At 35.3% G+C, this 19,604-nt stretch overlaps 1 protein-coding gene across 4 annotated transcripts in view; it reads left to right on the top strand.

Annotated features, from left to right (window-relative positions):
- The window catches only part of NBEA (neurobeachin), a 522,877-nt gene that overhangs the window by 282,397 nt on the left and 220,876 nt on the right, over positions 1-19,604 (top strand). For all 4 annotated transcript variants that reach the window (XM_072854755.1, XM_072854781.1, XM_072854766.1 and 1 more), the window contains one exon: positions 1,391-1,557. In XM_072854755.1, coding sequence (XP_072710856.1) covers positions 1,391-1,557 — 167 coding nt within the window. The remainder of the gene's footprint in view (positions 1-1,390; positions 1,558-19,604) is intronic.

Below are 19,604 nucleotides of genomic sequence, written 5' to 3'. Positions count from 1 at the left end.
TTTTGTTAACCTTTGTAATTGTTCAGGAAGAAAAATGAAAATTTAATTTTACCGTCCAATGAGCTGGTGAAGTATTAACCTCATTACTAAGGCAGATCATTGTACTAATTGGTGCTTCCCTGTACAAGAAGATAAATTGAAAAATGAATTAACCCTTTATGAATTAGTGTAATGATTGTTCTCTTCGAGATAGATTACTTGAAATAATGGCTGTAACACAGTGGAAAGACCACTGTTAAAATCTTACTGAATGCTAATGTGATCTGTAGTAAAAAGGTAGTGTGCAGAAATATGAAGAATAAACTACAAATTAGTATGAGGTTTAACTTAAATTGCTCTTCTGAATATTAGAAAATAGGATTCTTTTCAGCATTGTGTGATAGCACTGAATGTTGGTTAAACGTTCTAAAATGGTGCACAATAACTGTGCATGCAAAAATATATCTTAAAAGGTGATATTAAAATTAGCTGTTTTGAGAATAATCTAGCCTTTGTACTTTATACCTAGAAAATTATGCTTATAATGGATTTCTTTGAATTAGTATGGCTACATTTGCTTTGTTTAGACATTTTGAAAGGATCTTTACTAGGAGGAGAAATTGAATTTGAACTTAACATGATTTTGAGAAAATAAATGGAAAAATTATATTGTGCTTATTATACATAAGGAAAGGATTTATCAAAACTAAAATACACTATAGAGTTATGACAGTTTTAGAAACAAATTTGCATGCAGGTCAATAACCACGGCATTTATTTTAGAGGTTGAAACATGATGAAAACATTAGATCTTTTTCAGTTTAAAAGATGAGCGATTTTTTAACCATTGGGGTTTTATGGAATTAGTAGTATGTTATGAAAATTTTTCATGGTGTGATATGAAATAGAAAATATACTCCTTAATTTCACAGTTAAAGGAGTTTCTCTTTAGTGTCCATAATAATAAAATTATCAAATGGCTTTTTAATTGTAGGTTTTATTGCAATTTAAAAATCAAAACCAGAGTACATAATTTTTTCCTGCGCATTATGTTACGTATGTTATACCTGTATTTTATACCTGAGAACACATGAAACTTTTACAAATAAAGGCCAACTTTTAAGGCATACCTGTGGTCACACATATACACACAGAGATGTATAGCTAGATGTTTTTAATTGCAATTCTGTTGTCTTTGCCCTTGATATTTCAATTTTTACATGTTCTAACTGAGTGCTTTTTCATGGATAATATGTAGTAGTAGAACCATTTCAATTGAATGGTGTTTCCTATTCCTCTGAAAAGTATTTTAAAGAGTTCTTGTCATATTTCAAGATTTTTAGTAAATAATCATTTTAAGGCGATTCTAAATAGCCTGTCTTTTATGAAGTAGATATACTTTCATTCCTAGTCGCAGTGTGCTCAGTATGCTGCTGACAGAAGAGAGGAGGAGAAGATGTGTGATCATCTTATCAGTGCTGCTAAGCATCGAGATCACGTTACAGCCAATCAGCTGAAACAGAAGATACTCAACATACTAACAAATAAGCATGGTGCCTGGGGAGCTGTTTCTCACAGGTAAGCTGCAAATGTCAAATGTGTGGGTTTTAAAGGTTACTTTCAAAGTGTAAGAAAAGCAGTCATTGTATAACTGAAATGAACGTGTGAGGAGCTAGTATTGCTAAAATGTATTGTCTCTGTTAGTCTTTCCTTCAACTGGTTCTTGAGAAGTCCTCGTTGCTAAGGATTCACAGATCAAATTCCTTTATAGACTGCAAACATAGTATTTTAAATAAATTGTAATGGGTATTTGTTGATTATAATGCAATTTTACTGTTAGTATATCAGTAGTTTTGAAGCTCCTACCAGTGTTAGAATCTGAGTGAAGTGTCCTGAATAAGATATTGAGAGATGTAGAGATTTCCATATAGACTTCGATAGAGGAAGCCTGAAATAAAGATGAGAGAGTCAAAACGACCTGTCTAGCATTATAGAGTAAGTCAGTATTAGAATAACCAGCAGAACCAGGTCACTTTAGTCACTGTCTAATGCTTTCTTCTGTTTATAGTTTTTTCTGTGCAAGTAACAAACTGGTAGGATCCACTGGTAAATCTTAACTCTCCTACAACAAAACAGTAGTCAGTGCCAGCCATGCACAGCCAAACTCTGTATGCTTAAAGCAAACTTATATTGTATTTAAATGTAGCATGTGCAAAGCTGAACATAACCAAAGTGCAGCTCAATTTTACAGGTACTCCTGTTAAAAAAAATAATAAAATTTAAAAAGCATGATGCAAAATATATAATTATTACTGTATGCAAGTGATAATATAGTATTTTAATCAGAGCTGCCTTGAATACTGTTTTTAAAAGTTCATTCTATTCCACATAGGGGTGAAATTAAACTTTTTCATATATCATGCAAAAAACCAGAGCCTTGCTCTTCTGAGTCACAAAAATAGCTAGTGGCTAAGGTGCTGACCCTCGTGTTGAAGACTTGACCTCAAATAGCTCCTTTCCTTCATTCAGAGCAAGGTCTTGAGCCTGTCTGCAAAACTAGAGACTGCCAAGTCTCTCTCTTGTTCGTGCATTCTAGCCACAAATATTTGATTATGTATTCAAAGTGGAACAGCTCAAACAAGAGAAATCAAGGAAGTTCTGCTTCCAAATTTCCAGATTTTTATAGTTTAATTTTCTACTTAAATCCTAATAAAGTCTGCTCTGAGTCAGGCAGAGCAGATCAGAAAGTTCCATTTCAGCTCTGAAAAACCTTTTCAGTAAAAATATAGTTGAGACTGATAGACTAATACAAAAACTTTTCTCTAGATAAATATTTTCTTTCAAAAAATATATTTGAATCTAAGCTTGAATACTTATCTAGGGCTTAAGCTTATTAGAAAAGTTGTCAAGTAATAAATTTGTCACATTAGTAATAATGTTTAATAAATGCCACATATACTGTTCATTCTTTTTGTCATTCTGTCTAGTTGGTTCTTGCAGGTATACAGTGTTAAAAAAATGTAATTTTTCATGTGCATCATCCTTACAGCCTTATATCTTCCAAAGAAATCACTATTTCCTGGATGATGATGGAGATGTATTTATTTTTTAAGGTGGTAGAAAGTGTAGAAATTCAGTCTTATGGAAATTCTGTAGTCTAACGCCTGAGACATTCTGGTGGAAATTACAAAAATGACATGTAGAAGATTGTGATATGGTTAATTCAAAACAGCCTTCGTCCATAATGGACACTCGTGTTATCTCTAGTTGAGGCTTAAAGCTGTACATGTGGAGACTTGAGCGTCATGAAAATAAGTGCAATTTTCAGTCCTTTTAATGTCTTTGAATTTTTGACTAAAGTTGTTGCTTAGGTTTGTGAATGGCTGCAGCCACTTTGCAGGCTTAAGTCAGTTCCTGGTCAGTAACTTTTTCAGGAGACCATCTCTTCTTTGGGCCAGATAGATAACTTTCCTCTCCTGGATTGTTGATGGCATCCTAAATGGCAACAGACCACTGCTGCAGCTTTTTTTGCTCTTCAGTCCATGATAGTTTTTGATGGGCCATGAAGCAGCTTGACACTTGTGACAAACCTATCAAATTTCTTACATCAAGCAAAAGAAACTCTTATTTTATTCCTGTCATGCCACTTCCCTGGTGTGCCTGCTTCTCAATTACTTGCAGTGCTCCTTTCCCATTTCGGCACTCGCCGTGTGCCTGGTTGTTGGCCTGGTTGTATTTTAGCTGCAGGCTGCTGCTTAACCTGGAGAAGGGGGGACATGGCGACAGCGCGACGTCTCCAAGTGGGGTTCCCCATTTGCAGGAGCCGATCAGGAGGAAAATGGCCTTGCACTGCAGGTCTCGCCATGTGTGCCGTGGCAGCTGTGTGATCCACCACACAAGTGCGGCTTCGGTCGCGAGATCTAGTGGACTGTGAATGGAAAGGCCTAGGATGGCAGCAGGTATGGGGGAGATGCCCAGTGGGAGAGCCTCTAAGCCTTGTTAAGAACCAAGGCCACTGGTTCTCAGTGGGCAGATTTAAAAGACTTCAAGTGCAGAAAGTAGAGAGGGGTCTCGTTAAACTGCTTAGGCACAGAAAGCAAAACCTGTTGTTAATTAGGTAGTTCCTCTAATACTGTTTATATGATGGAAATTGAGATGGGTTCAAAAATTGTACATACTTCTGGTCTTGGCCGGCAGGAGACACAACAGGCCTCAAGTCTCTGTTTTTAATTCCTGACAAACAGTTACAGCGTTAGCAGTCTCTTTATAAACTGTTGCTTCTCTGTGCCCCAGGAGATACAGCCTGACTGGAATACAGAGTTACTTAAGAAAAAAAATGGGTTGACACTCCAGACCTCTAGACCTCTGTAGTGACTCCATCATTTCTGTCGGGGAGAGGGTTGCCAGTTCCGAAGGCGCGGTGCTGGTCTCCTGTCCATCTCTTGCGCTGGAGAACGTTCATTGAAACGATGAATGAGGGAGATTGTTCTCAGGCCCACGAGGGGCAGAGGAAGAAATAGGCCTCTGCATGATAAATACTTGGGCAATAGCCTTTTGACGTCCAAAATGGATAAGATGGGTAAGAAACTAATTGGAGGAGGATGAGTGTGCTACTTCAGAGCTTCAATTCTCTATCACGTACACAATCTGCAGCTACTAATTTACTGATAATTGTAGCATATAACACATATATATGTGGCTTTGTTTATCTCTCTTTAAGGTAAAGAACAATTTTTAAGTTCTTTAACACAGATGCTCATGTTATAAAATACTAAGGTGAATTTTGTGAAATATGACTCAGCTGTAGAGAATATTTTTCCTTGTGTTTGTGGTTTAACAATGAGCTTGTAAGCCTCCCCAGATTTTGTTGTCTGCATGTACTGTTTTTGCAGAAAGCAGCAACCAGCATTTACTGTAGGTAATCTATAGGTGCCACAAAGTTTACTCTTTGTTCATTAAGAAACAAAAAGACTATTAAGAAACATAGAAACTTAGCACTGGGAGGAAAAACAAAAGGTCTGATGAGTGAAATTCTATAGTATTTGTAAATTTTGAATTTTAAGTATATTATCATAAACTTCTCAAAATGTCTGAAGAAACAAGAGTGAGGTTGAATGGTGTGAGTCAACAAAATACCATATGAAACTTTCAATTCTAAGTTAGCTTATAGTTACATAAAGATAGTTGAATTAAAAATAGCATAAAATAGTAGGTGATGCACTTCAATTATGTTCTTAATTAGCTATTAATTTATGAAGAAGTTAATTATATGCAAGTGCTCCAACACTTGAATAAATGCCTACAAACACAGTAACATTGTACAACCTATCCCTGTCCATACATTAATCAGTCAGTACAGTTTGAGTTGATCTGAGAACTTGTTTACTCTGTCATCTCCTTCTGTCTAAAAATGGTAAATAACAGTCTTGAAAAAAACTTTATTTTGTATTGCTTATCAGCGTTAACTTCTTTCCCCCTTCACAAATATTTTCCCTTCACCTCATAAAGTGAAAACCAAAGTTCTTTTGCTCAATTTCTTGCAGTTGTGAGCATTAACTCCTCTACAACAAAAGGAAATTATTGAATCATCTTATTTTCTCCTACATATCTCAGACAAAGAATAATAGATTTCAAAATAAATCTCGTTAGTTTTTTATAAATCCTGTTTGTGCCCTTAAACCAAACTAATTCTGTTTTCCTCATTTTGGCAATTTGACACTTTTTAGGTATCTTTGTAATAGCTTACCCTAAACATGCTGTTTTTCCCATTTTTAATTTCAGCATTATACCAAAATTAGAATTCTGCAGGTTTTTCCCATTTGGATGAGAAATTGATGAGTTGGTTATTTCTTTGATGCATTGCCACTTATTCAGAGTGAATATGCAACATCCTATTTCCTTGAACTCAGGAAGAATCAAACAAGGTGTTTCATAGCTTAGTGTTCAAAGCTTCTTTAAGCCAGCACTTACCCTTAGCTTTTTTCAGGGTTATAGTCTTCGTGTCACAACATATGCTTCCTTCTGTCTTCTCTGTCAGCTTCATATGGTGCTTCTCTTCCTCCCCATCTGCTTTGCTCCCCATACACATCTTTCTTAAAAAAAAAAAGTTTAGTGAAACCTATCTGTACACACAGTTCAAATTCCTTATCAGCCATATGCATGCCTGTGCTTTGGGCCATAATCTGTTACCGTGTTTGCCTGGAGTATTCTCTTATTTCACCTTCTTGGTTTAATCACATATCTCAACTTTTCAAAAACTTTTATTCATGAATACTGTATATATAGCTCTACCTTACCATTTCTACAGGTTTAAGGCAATCTAGGGCAATACAAAGCGTTCTGAGTTCCAGTTTGTGTTCTAAATCTAAATATGAAATACTTGTCATAGATATTTTCACATGATCAGTTTTGATATACACAGGAGGATTACTATAATGAGAAAAATGACATTTAAAAATGAGACTTGGTTCTCTTGCTTTCCGTGATTTGATGAAGGAGGTTCTACCTATATTAAAGCAGCTTTACCAAATAGCAAGTATACAAGGGCTTTTTCTCTTCAAATCCATCTTTGGTTAAACTAGACACCCATAACAAATTAATCATTCATGGTGGAGGGCAGAGCTGTCAAACTCATTCTGTGGTGAAGACCAAATTCGTCTGGGGAGATAGGCTGGAAATAAAAAGTTTCTTGCCAGACAGCTAGTTCTGCCTCTCACCGCAGCATGTGCTTCTGCAGAGATTGGGTTCTGCTGGGGGCCAGGGGGGAGAGCGGAAAGAGGAGAACTTCCCTTTTCTGAGCCTATGGGGCTTGGCAGTTAAGTAAGTCGATTCTGGGATGACACTGCTTCTAAGCCAAATGTTTCCAGTTTACAGCAAGGGAGACCAGAACGCAGGAATTTAGTAAGAAGGAGTTTCCCTTACAGCCAGCCTTTGGCATGCTCTGACTCCATCGCTATACTAGCTGCTGTCTTAGGAAGTTCAGAGACACAGAACCTATCCTGTCCCCCACTGCAAATCAGCTTCATCTGGTTTAGCTATTCATTCATTTCTGGCTCATTTTAACTGCTAGACATAAATTACAAAGGGAGCTTTAGAACAGTGGAAAAGATGTAGGACCAGATCCTGTCTACTGGATCCAGCAGGGTGTTTGACATGCCTGTTGTTAGAGGGCCTGTTAAGGTTCTGCATTTTTCCACATACTCTGTAAGAACTATGAGTTTTCTATGTTTCTGGAATTGGTGGAATCTATTTTTCTTTGCAGAATAGATCCTTCCAGATTGATCTGATGGAACCTGCATACTTTTCAGCTCATTCATTAGCTATCCTGAATACCAAGGTTCAAATATTTAGTTCTGAGACAATTTCATTACAACAAAAGATTAAGAAAATGCATTTCTGTTTTCTATTGTTTTTACGTAACTGCACTACTTGAGATACCTTGAGATCAGCAAATGTGTCAGCATTATTCACGTTTTAGGTCCAGTATTAGTCATCTTTCTGTAGCAGGTTTTAAACATAAATGTGAGTGAGACTATTTTTCTAATCTGATCACTCTTTTGTACTATTTTACTATTTCAACCCCCTTCCTACGTTTCTTACTATGCTTTCAACTTTGTGCTGCTCCTGCTGCTCTGGCCCCATTATATTACAACCCCTACCCATTACGTACCCTCTTCCTCCCTCCCTCCCTGATTGCTTACTGCTGTGGCGGAAGGCAGAGACTATTTGAAGGAGCCTTTGCTAATGGTGCTGTGGCATTTGACGAGCACAGTGGAAAAAGGGGGATAGAAGAATTCTCTATCATTGTCTAATAATAGGAAGTTATAGGATGCTATTTGCAGCACAGAGATACCTGCCAAGAAAGGAGTATTGTATAACCGGAGATGGGCTGTACGAGTGAGTGCACAGTTTGATTACGTGAGATTTATTCAGTTCTGTATTTGCGCAAGGTTACTCAGTTGTTTTGGACTGTGGTGCTGTTCACTATGGATTTTTTTCCCACAGCTGGAATAAACCTCTGAAGAAAATAATTTCTTTGGAAAGAGGTAGTATTTTCCAATGTTGGGAAACACATTCAGGGAAGATTTCTTCAACTCTATGGAAAGACTTGTTTATCTCTAGGAAGTACGGTACATTTTATTTCATATTAAAGAAGGAAGGCTTCTGCATTTTCTTTCACATTATTACTTCTGCAGTAAGATAATTCTTTTTTCTTCTTTACTTTTTTTTTTTTCACTTCTCTTCAACATGTTCTCTGTTTCTGCCTAAAATTTGTTTTTCCCTTTTTGCTTCACAGCAAACACAAAGAGGAAAGTGTGGCAATGTCATTTTTCTTTAAGCTTTAGAAACAACAGATCTTTAGATGTCAGTAGAGTCTTTAACTGGAACAGCAATCAGGATATATATCCAAATTGCATACAGTCAACTTACTACATATATTTTCATTGTAGCAGTAACAAGGGAATTTTAAAGTATACATATATTAAGAGAAAGGCCAACCTTAACAAGCCAAGAGGGACTTCTGCTCCTTCTTAAGTCTAGCCATAGAGCTATCACGTGCACATGCAGCCATTCAGCTTCCAGGATACCGGTCACAACAGTGAAACAGCCTCTGCAGTGGGTATCAGCAGACTGGACTAACAGTTGCTGGTATTGGACAACGTTTCTAGTATCTGTGCTCCTTCTTTCTCTGCCGCCAATTTAGATAGAAGTAGACACTCAGTAGAAACCATGAGGGAAGAATTTCTCATTAGGCAGATAACACTTCCCTCACATGATTCTCACTTTTTCTCCCATGTCTGTCTAGTAATACCTGTGTAATATAGCAGTGGATTTCCCATGTTCTCCATATGTAAGAATAGAAAGCAAAGAATAAAAAAGAAACAAAAACCATAGATTAGAAGATTCTGAAAAAGTAAGTTTATGTTTCTAAGAAGGCCTTTTTTTTTTCTCAGAAATGAAAATTCTTTGATTTATTCTTTGTTTTGTGACATAAAATGGGTGAAAAACATCATAATTTTAAGTCACAGTAAGCTGTTGTAGTACCATTACACTCCAGGATTCTTTCCCATGTGATGCTTCAAGTAGATTACAGAAGATGAATGCAAAGCTGTAGAAAATGTTTTGGTTTTGTTTCTGAGAGAAACATCTGTAGTGTTTTGACAGACTTCTCAGACATTTTTGTTGGAAACATCAGAAATGCAGAGTTTAACCAGAAGTGAAAACCCACTGGAGCCATTTTGATTCCCCTCCTCTCAAAACTTTAATGTGTCTTGTACTTTTTTATTTGAAATATATTTATGTCCAACCATATGTTTGTAAAATAATTTGAGACATTCAGAGTAGGGTCTGGAAAGGAACTGAAGATTAAATCATCCTCAGGCACTGAAGCAGGCGTAGTCTGGTAAATCCCTATCACATGCTTTGCATCCCCCTTTCTTTGGGGGGTGGTGGGGGGGTGGAATTCTACAAACACCTTAGAAAACGTGTTCTATATCTTTGATAGCTTTATAGTTGAATTTGCATGTACATTATAGAATCATTTTCTTTGCTACGAATTAGATTAATTATACCTGGTTTTAAACCTTGCCCTTCTCAAAGTTTTTGGAAGCTGATACTGTCCTTTCAGGCTGTTGACTTCCGGACTAGACAAACACAGTTTTTTCAGTCTTCCTTTGCTGATTAAATTATCTATATCTTGTATAATGTTGGTGTCTTGCTTTAGATTCCTTGCAGTTTGCCTACATCTTCCTTAGAAAGAGGTACTGCAATCTGGGCACTTGATTGCAGGCAAGCCCTCAACAATGCACAACTCTGCTTAAGGTTGTTTCACACTATAGCTTTACTAATGCATCCTAAAATGAGATTGTAGGCTCAGCCAGTACTTCCCAGAACCACTCTGCAGGCTCTTACTCCCTTCTCCTAATTGACAATCATTTGCTGCTTTGTATCTGTGCTTGTAATTGTTTTTAAGACTGTTGTCTCTCTCTTCCATCTTACAGATTTTAGACTTTTTAAAGTAATTTTGAATTATTATTCTCCTGTGGTATTCTTAGAATTCTCACAGCTTGTTGTCACCTCAAGTTTTATTGTGGATTTTCTCTGATTCTTCATCAAACTTGGTAAAGAAATGTTCAATACAGCAGAATTCAGGAAACAACCCATACAGTCTCCCACTTGAAAATATTCCAAATCTGGTCACAAACCTTTGATACTCACTATAAAAAATCCAGGTTTTAACCATTCATGTATTCCTCTATTATATTGTTACATATTTCTCTTAGTCTATGCGAACAGTAAGTACTCTTGTGTCAAAAGCTCACTATTCTGATTATGCTGTAGATGAATAAATAAATAAATCAAATGGCAAAGGTGTAAAGGAAATTACTTGTTCATAATAAACCTACATTATATTGTTTCATATTAATTAGCTGATTGATAAATTCTTCTAGTATCTGCATGTATCAGAGGTAAACATTAGTTTATAATGCATTTAGTGTGCTTTTCCCCTTTATAGACCACATAGCATCCTTTTCCAGTCATCTGGAATCACACCTATCCTTCATAAATTTTCAGAGAACTGCTAAGTGGTCAGGGCTTGCCCTCTCCTCCTCCTCCTTTTTTCTTGCTACATTGTCTTTTTGATTATATGAGTTTATTAAGAGCTCTTGACTACAACCACATTGGTATTTTAGTATATTTGGTCTTCCTTCCACATCAGAATTGTTTGGTGTTGTGTATGTAATTTTGGGTTTAGGAATCATGGCAGGTTTATTTTCAAGGGGGTTTATCCAGCAGTTTCCTGAAATTTTCTAAGTTTGGGGGATTTAAACTTGGTTATTCTGTAGCTTTAACGTCTTTTCTTGGAGATATGAACTCCGTTTCAGTGATTATTTTCACTCTAGATATACTTCCTCTTAGATATTCTCATGAAAAAAACTTGAACTAGTCAGAATCAAATCTAAACTACCTTACTGGACTTAAGCTACTGTTCAACCTAGCATACACATGTATACAAAACATACATCTTTTTACAACTTTTTTTTTTTTAGTTTTTTAAGCTCTATTATTTTAATAAATGAGTCCTTTACCACCAAGTTTTATCTTTTTTCAGTTATTTAATTTTAGGTTTTTTAAACATCTCTTGTCTCCATCCTCTTTCATAGGTGGTGGTAGATATTTTTCTGTTATATCTCAAAGTGCAGTACTAACTTGTTTTTTTCCTTTTAACATTGCACAGACTTTCAATTAGTATGTTTTATGCCTGTTTCCAAACTTCAGAGGAAGTAAACTATTATGTGTTAAACAAAAAGTACTTTTTTCTTGTTTTTCCCAGGAACAAACCCTGATTTGTCTTGGCAAGCTTCTATAATGCCAGCCTAAGTTTTATCTTCTGGATACTAAGACTTCTTACTTCTTAGTTCCTGTATTTCCCATTTTCCTCCTTGCAATGTATAATCAGCTAAGATATGTAACAAACTGATCCATTTTTCTTGTCTCCTCAGTTGTTGTGGGTTTTTTTTCTCCTCCCCCCGGGGGGGAAAAAAAAAATCAACCTTCAAGAAGATTTTTGTTTTCCCCATTTTTGCTTCCCTATAGTACAACATCATCCTCCTTCAAACTAGTTTAGAGCTTTCCTAAGTCAATGCATCAATCATACAGGTCATCTGATGCTAAAGAGAAAATATTTTATCTCTGCATAGCAGGTTTTTGTTTCGGTTCATAGTCCCATATTTTGAGGAAATCAAAGATCTCCTCTCAGCAGTGTCTGTTCTGTCCTTAGAGCTGTACCTTTACCATCAACCAGAAATACACTGTGCTTGTGCCTATTTCACTTTATCTCCTCTCACTCTGTCTGCAGTAATTTCTAATCTGCTTGGAGTCATATCTTGCGGTATTACTACAGGGGAGTGATAGGCAAGTGAACGTGCAACTGCTGCTCCCAAGTGCCACAGAAGAGGTCCTGTTTTCAGCTGTACAGGAGGAACATGGTTTGTTGGACACAGAGGCCAGCAACCAGAGCCTTGTCCCCTCCTTCTTACCTTAATATAGCTTAGCAGGAACATTCCTTGGGTTTGGTGTTTCTGTATGCATTTTGTCAGCACAGCCTGCATGTTCACAGATATTAAACTATGAAGATCATCTTTACACAATTCACTTTTCTGATTTCTGAAAAATTTTCCCCGCAGACACTTCTCTTTCAGTTGATAACTGCTGGGGTTTTTTTGTTTGATTTTGTGTTTTTAAAAGAGTGAAAAAATAAGTTTACACAGGTTTATTTTGACTGATTCAGGAACACCATGTCTGTCATAGACTTCACATGACTTGAAGGAGGTTGCTGTACTTGATTATACTGCTTTCCTCATTGATAACAGAGATATGATAACGCACAGTATACTTCTAAAGAGTAATTAAATCATTCAAGATGATATTTAAAGTACTGTGTAGATTTAGTTTCATTATTTGTTTTTACATGGCTTGTATAGATTTGGTGAATTTGTTATTATAGCATTTACTTTTTTTATATAACCATGTTTTTTCTTAAACTGTTTTTTTTCAGCAGTAATATCTGTTCACATAGATGTTTGACGTATATGTAGATATATTTCTTGTACACTTACAGACATAAAATATCTGATGATGACAGATTGCAAGTTTCTCCCAATATTTGTGCTCCCCAGTATACTGATATCTGTTGTCAATAATATAGGCTGTTGGTTAGGTTGTCAAGCTCCATTGCTCAAGAGTGTTGTATTTTGAAGTCATCTGTCATGGATGTGTTGTAGAGATAGGAGAATATTTATGTTTATGGCATTTTAAGTAACTCAGTAAGACCCTTTAGAATATACAGAAAAGGCTTGTTTACTGTCATCACTGCTCACTTAATCCTGTGACCTTGACATGATAGTATGCCCATAAAGCTCCCTGCGGGTAGTTCAATAAAATAGATGAACATCAGAGTCTAATGATTGTTTCAGCTTCAGGAATATACTGCCTTATGCCATAAATATTTCTTAAACATTCAATAGCGCTGAACCATTTTAAAACCCAATAATGTATCAAACTATCCAATTGTCTAGATTATTAGAAAATCCACAAAAAGATGCATAAGCTGCATGTACTTCTGCTGTTCAATTTGAGAATACTAACCACTGTTTTAAAAAATATTCTGTATACACAATGCCAATAGACTAAAATTAAAATAAAGTTATTGCTTAAAATTTAAGTGTACTTATTTTTCAGATTCCCATTGTTTTTTTCTCTTCTGTCCTGATAGCAAATTATATTTATTGGGTGGGAATACTTTTTGGTTTTGTTACAGTCACAATCTGAATCTAGGAAAGATTAATGTGTAAGAAATTTCTTTTGATGATCTACTAGAAGTTATGTTTGCAGTAATGGTAGGAAGCAATAAAAACGTACATAAAGAGGAAGCTAAATTTGATGTCTCTCAGGCCCAATTTAGAAATACTACTGAAGCCTTTGGGATACTTTGCCTTAAGAGGGCCTTAATTTTTATGCATAATATATCTTGTGCTATGTGAAAACATGGAGGAAAGAAAAGCATGATATATTTGCCTCATGGTGCGTGGAAGTGTTGTTTTGTTATTATTAAAAAAATGTTCATTTAAAAATTTTTTTAATGTATAGATATTCAAGTTTCCAATTTCTATTAGCTAACAATGCATTATTTTCAGACACATAGTAGTATTTTACACTGAATAGTACCCCAACCTCTTATGTTTTCTTGAATAAAAAGTGATGTTTTCAAAGTTGATGACAGCTTAATAGTAGAGGAAATTTATTTAGTGAACTTCAGACAGTATTTTCAGTAGTAGAGTTTCATACTGAACTGTTGAGCTAAAAATCTATGAAAATTAATTGAGTGAAACCTGTCAGGAAAGAAGAGCAGCCAGGAGCAGGATGTGATATGTATCCACCAGAAAAAAATGGAATCTGCTATCCTTTCTGATTTAACCTCAATTAAGTACCACTGAGAAGCATGAGAGGAAATAAAAACACACCCCACATTATCTAGCTAAATGCCAGGCAAGGCTGAATAAGAAAAAAATAATTTATTTCATAATAGTCTTTCCATTTGAGATCATCATGAAGAGTTAATGAAAATCTCTGTTTGTATACTCTCAGAGGACACAGACAGACAAACTGCTTAATTGTTCCCCAAGTATATGTTACTTCTCATTTTTAACAGTCTTGGAATTAAAAATGTAGAAAAACTGTGATTGGAAACTTGTGGGAATGGCCACCAATTTCTCTGATAATATCCTCAATGAAAAATATACTGTCTATTAAATTTTAACAAAGAAGGTGTTATAAAGGTTTGAGGCCTGATGGAATAAAACCAAACTATTAAAATTAGTATAAAGGATAGATTGGCATTTATGTACAATTCAGTAGTGTTAGAGGAATATTACCAATTGTCTTTAAAAACAAGGAAATTACTTTTTGCATACAAATTGTTTTTCAATTAGTGTAAATTGTCCTTTAGTGTATCAGATATATTCAGGCTTAGTTTTTTTCTTATTTCTTGGACTAATGATACTGTGTATGTTGCTGCTCTTGTTTGGTGATGAATTTATTCTCTTCCCTGGAAAGAAACAGACATGTTTCTTTCTGAATGGGCATCCAGTGGAAGCCAGGTACATCGATTTTTCTAATGTGTGTGTTGCAGAAGGTAAATCTACAGGTCATATGTTGGGGTCTGGCTATGGTATTCCCTGTATATCTGGATCATTTGATAATCTTCAGCTGAGCTATGAAAGGATGTTATTGCCAACTGTGCAGGGAAGTTCAAAAGGTTCTGCCAGACACCACTAAATTTTAAACAGAGACCTTTTCTGAGGAATGTCCTATTCTGAAAGTACTAGAATAGCTCCTTTATTTCATTGACACAGTGACAAATTACTAAGGGCGGCTCTTTCAATGCCATATTTATTTAGAGGATTCCACTTTTTTAAAAATAATCAACAAATTCTCAATTTGTGTACACTAAAACAAAAAAAAAATGTACTTCTAAATTCTTGTTCTCTAGTATTACGATTAAGAGAATATATTTATTTTTTCCCCTTCTTTTGTTAACTTTTCACAATCCCCACAGTAAAGTTGTAATGCTTCTGTTTCCTAAAAGGCATACATTCCTTAGGAAAAATCTCTGCTGTAAAAATGAAAAGGCGACAATGGACATTCCCTTACAAGAGAACTTCTACAGATTCCTGTTGTAATTGATGGTTTCCAAAACACTTATAAGATGTTAAATCACAAGCATGTTTTGAGGTAGCTTTTAGTAAATAATTGGTTTCCTGGCTGCTGGCTTTTTAGGTTCTCCATTGGCTCTAATACTCAGAAGTTTTCATTGTTGTTTTTCTCCCCATACCAGTTGGTATTACCAGCTGTAAAGGCAAGACACATACCTTCTGCTGGTACTTTTTCAACCTTATTAGACATTCATAGCTAATATCATCACAGACATTAGAAAAGCATAAAGGTCAGTGAATTATATAATTGGCATACATATAACTGAATGATAGTGGTTCCAGAAATTGCAGTCACTTGGACACGTAGAGCAGATGAACAGAGAGGGAGATTTTCATACTGCCTGACAAATACTGTCTGACTAAGAAACAGCTGTAGGTGTGTCTGAAGAGTCATTTTGTAAAACCTTTGAGTTTAGACTTGGCAGACAAGCAAATTTGGAAGGATCTGAATGCAGCGGTCCTTACTCCCCAGTTTTTATTCTCACGTCTGACATCAACAGTGAAACTATAAAGTATCAGTCAAGCATTTGTGTTACTTTTTGAGCTGCCTGAATTTCAAATTAGTAGCACCTTTTTTGATTATTTGGAGAACAGAAAAGAAAGGGGTGAATCTTCTCCCTTTCCATAACCATGCTCACCACTCTTCACTTTGTTCTCCCTCTGATGGTAAAAAAAGGCAATCAGCAACAAAATCAAAAAGTTTTATTAGTCCAACATCAGGGCAGAAACACTGAAATTTGAAGTCCTTTATGAGCTGGAATAATTTTCAGGAATTCCAGGAAGGACTAATTTCCTCAATGGAAATTCTAAACTCTGATATGTCTTCACATTTTACAGTTTGCATCAAGAAGGAGCAAAACTCTTAGGGTTATTGCCTGAATTTATGAAGGGAGGAAAGATTGGTGGTATATTCCAAAATTTACTCTATATTTACATAACAACTTCCTTTCTTTTTCTTTTCTAAACCAGCCAGCAATAATAAAGGGGGAACATGGTTTACAGGATTTATAGTTCTGGGGTCAGCGGCCCCTTCCTCAGATTTCTCCCTGAACACAATTGTCAGTGCAGTTCAATTTAGAGCCAATTATGTGCCTCCATTTACAGTATCTGGGTGTTGCCTACCTTCCAAAACTTTCCTGTAGACTTGGATGAATGAAAAGTTTTAAAATGACACTGTACTGAGTGCACTCAGTAGTTTTTACTCTCTAGTATATTGAAAACAAGGCAATTTAACATGCATAATTTAGCTGGATGTTTCATGTATTGAGATCAGGAATTAAGAGATAAAAGTACTGTAAAATGTTGTTTCAGTTTGTGTACTGCATTAAGTGATTGTGCTCATGCATGCATTTGTACCATAGTATGTTAAGTCACAGAGTATAGTTTTTGAGATTTTCTTCAGGACTGTTGCTTAATTATTTTGATTTTTGTGGTTTAATTATTTATTTGAATTTTTGGTCTGACAAATTATATGCTTGGTCATATTTCTTAAGCAACTCAGTGATGCAGGAATATTTTGCATGTGATTTTGGGGGTGGGTGAGAGCTGTTTTTCTGTGGGTCAAGAAAGCAATAGGAGTGAAAAAATGATGTGTTATTTCCATGATCTAAATGTTCTGCAGCAGTAGCAGCAGCTGAGCAACTCTGTTATTCAATGCTACATTAACTTTTCCATTAATGCTGGTGCTGTAAAATATGAAGCCCTTAAGCACTGTGAAGTTGCTGTCTGATTTTTGTTCCTTTACATGGCTGCTGTATATTTGCATGTTACAACCATTATATGGATAATCGCCATCATTACTTTTTAAAGGTCATTCTTTTTTTGTTCTGAATATAGTTAGATACAGAAAAGCCTTAATAGAAGAAAGGGTCTTTAAACAATTCACTACAAATGCTGTCTTTTTAGTTATTTGCTACTATGATTATATGATGGCAGCCCAAGTGTCAACAAGACATTTTGCTTCCGGGTTTTTCTTTCTTTCTTCATTAAATAAAAAACAAAATCAAAAATAACCCAAGATAACAAACTAGAGACCACGAAAGACCTATTTTTTCCCTAAAAAGAAAAAAGAAACAAAACAGTCCTGTTAGGTGGAAAATTATTTTTCATAAATTATTAAATATTATTTTGCACTGAGATCAATTTTTGTTACATAATAAACATAATTATATTTTCAAAATGCTGGAATATTTTTAACTAAATAATATATGAGGATTGGATTTATGATTATTCAAATTTATTGTAGTTTTTAAATCTTTGTTGAAAAGATACATATTTATGGGATTTGATAAGTGGATTTAATAAGTGCCAATAACAAATCAGAACAGCAATTCATGGCACTTCCGACCAAGACATACCAACCGTTCCACCCACTCTCCCCTCTAGAATTCACAGTACAGTTCATATGGGAAAGCAAGATTCTTTCTTCGGCTATGAAAGCAGTCACTTTATGCCCTAAATAATGAAGTTATAATCTTGGTGGTGCCAGTGAGGTGACACCTCAATGCTGAATAAATCATTCCAGTCTTTATCTATCCACCTTGTTTTCCCCATCTGTAATGCGTGAATTATGGTACTTTGCTAACAGAGTGATTTGAGATCTGTTGATGGAAAAAAAAAAACCTAAAAATAGTGCTCTAATTAATATCATATTTTAAGAGAAAGGTTTTAAATATTTAGTGCTGCTTTGCTTTATTTTTAAACATGCTTTAGTCGTGTAGTTCTTCAGTGAGTTTTTGCTATGTCCCAGATTCACTGTGTTCATTGTTTTGATGGTTAAAATCACCAGCATCTGAATCTGCATCAGCATCTGAATAACAGGATGAGTTTGTGTGATGGCTCATATAGAAGCCTTTCTAGCTGCATGTAGCCATTGCCATTGCACTTAAGAGCTGTTTCTGGCATTTTTGGAACAGAATGAAATGGCACATCTGATTTGACTAGCAAGTCCTTACTTCTATATTCAGTCAAATTGTTTTATTTATTTTCCGTGGATTTCTCTGCCACCTCTCTCTCTTACAGAATTTTTGTGATACTATTTTTTTTTTTCAAATTCAGATATTTTGATGTTGGTATTATTTGATTTCAGGTACACACAGGAAGATGAATTTAGTATCTAAATGCTAGAAATAACATTCTGTATTCTATAAATAGACAGACTATCCATATTGAGCCCTAAGTCTACAAAGAAATTTTACCCTGGTTTCATGACATTACATTTACAAGAAAGTTTAGAATGGATTATATTCTTTCCATTATGAAAATATTGCTTTTATTTCAGGAATTTCATTTACTTAGTGTCTAACTTAATCATTTAGGAATTTTTCACAGTCCTGTTCAGTAATCACTAATCTGAATGGCATTGTGTTACCAGCACATGTTCTGAGTGTGCATTTGCTAATCTAAATACTCTTGGGTGTTGCTTGAATCTCATCCCTGGACTGTGTCCTTCCAACACAGGATTATGATTTTTCTCATTTATTTCTCATACGCTGCTGAGAAAATCCTTTTACACTTTTATCCAGGGTGTATTTCCTCCAAAAACCTGTTCAGTGTCTTTTCTGTGTTGATGCCCTGGCTGGATAGTCTACAGCAGTGTGGCACTTGGAAATGTTTGTGGTCCCGTTTAGGCAGCTCATAAAGGGGCTTTTTGGGAATGGGAAAAAAGGGGGTAAAAAAAGTCATTGGTTCAAACCTGTAAATGATTTTTAAGCTTTTTTTAATGAATAAGATACTAGGGATTGATGAAATAATTTGGAACAAGAAAAGCTGTACAATTAAAAATTGTCTTACAAAATCACACATTTTTTTTTAGTCAGTTTGAATGGGCTGTCCTACAAATCCATAACTACATATGAGCAAAGTAACATATAAAAACATAGTATGTTTTGAATGCTGAGGAACAACGGAGCTCTTAGATACCATAAAATGCAGATTAGAAACGCCTAAGGTGGATAAAACCCAGTGTGCTTGTGTAAATAGTGTAGTTGTGTAAATATAGGATTAAGATTTTTGTTTCACAAAATAGCTGTTTCTACTTTAGGAATTTGTTTTTTCTTTGATATCTGGAAAAAAAATCCTCCTCCCTGAAGCATTAAGTGGTTCTAGGTTTGGGGAACAACTTAGTGTAAGAATTTAATATTCACTGTAACTGAATATTTTCACTTGAATTTCTACTTTGTGCTCCTATTCGTTAAAACAGAAAAGAATCTCAAGATACTTGATCAAAAAACAAAGGGAAGTTTTATGATCTTCCTTGGTATGAATCCAGTTAAAGGATTAACAGTGTAAGTCAGACTCTGAAATGAAAAGGCAAAAATATATTACTCAAAATATCATTTTAACAGTGAT

Source organism: Ciconia boyciana, chromosome 1 (assembly GCF_034638445.1).
Source record: "Ciconia boyciana chromosome 1, ASM3463844v1, whole genome shotgun sequence".
Taxonomy (NCBI): Eukaryota; Metazoa; Chordata; class Aves; order Ciconiiformes; family Ciconiidae; genus Ciconia; species Ciconia boyciana.
This window is presented reverse-complemented; position numbering and strand designations above follow the sequence as displayed.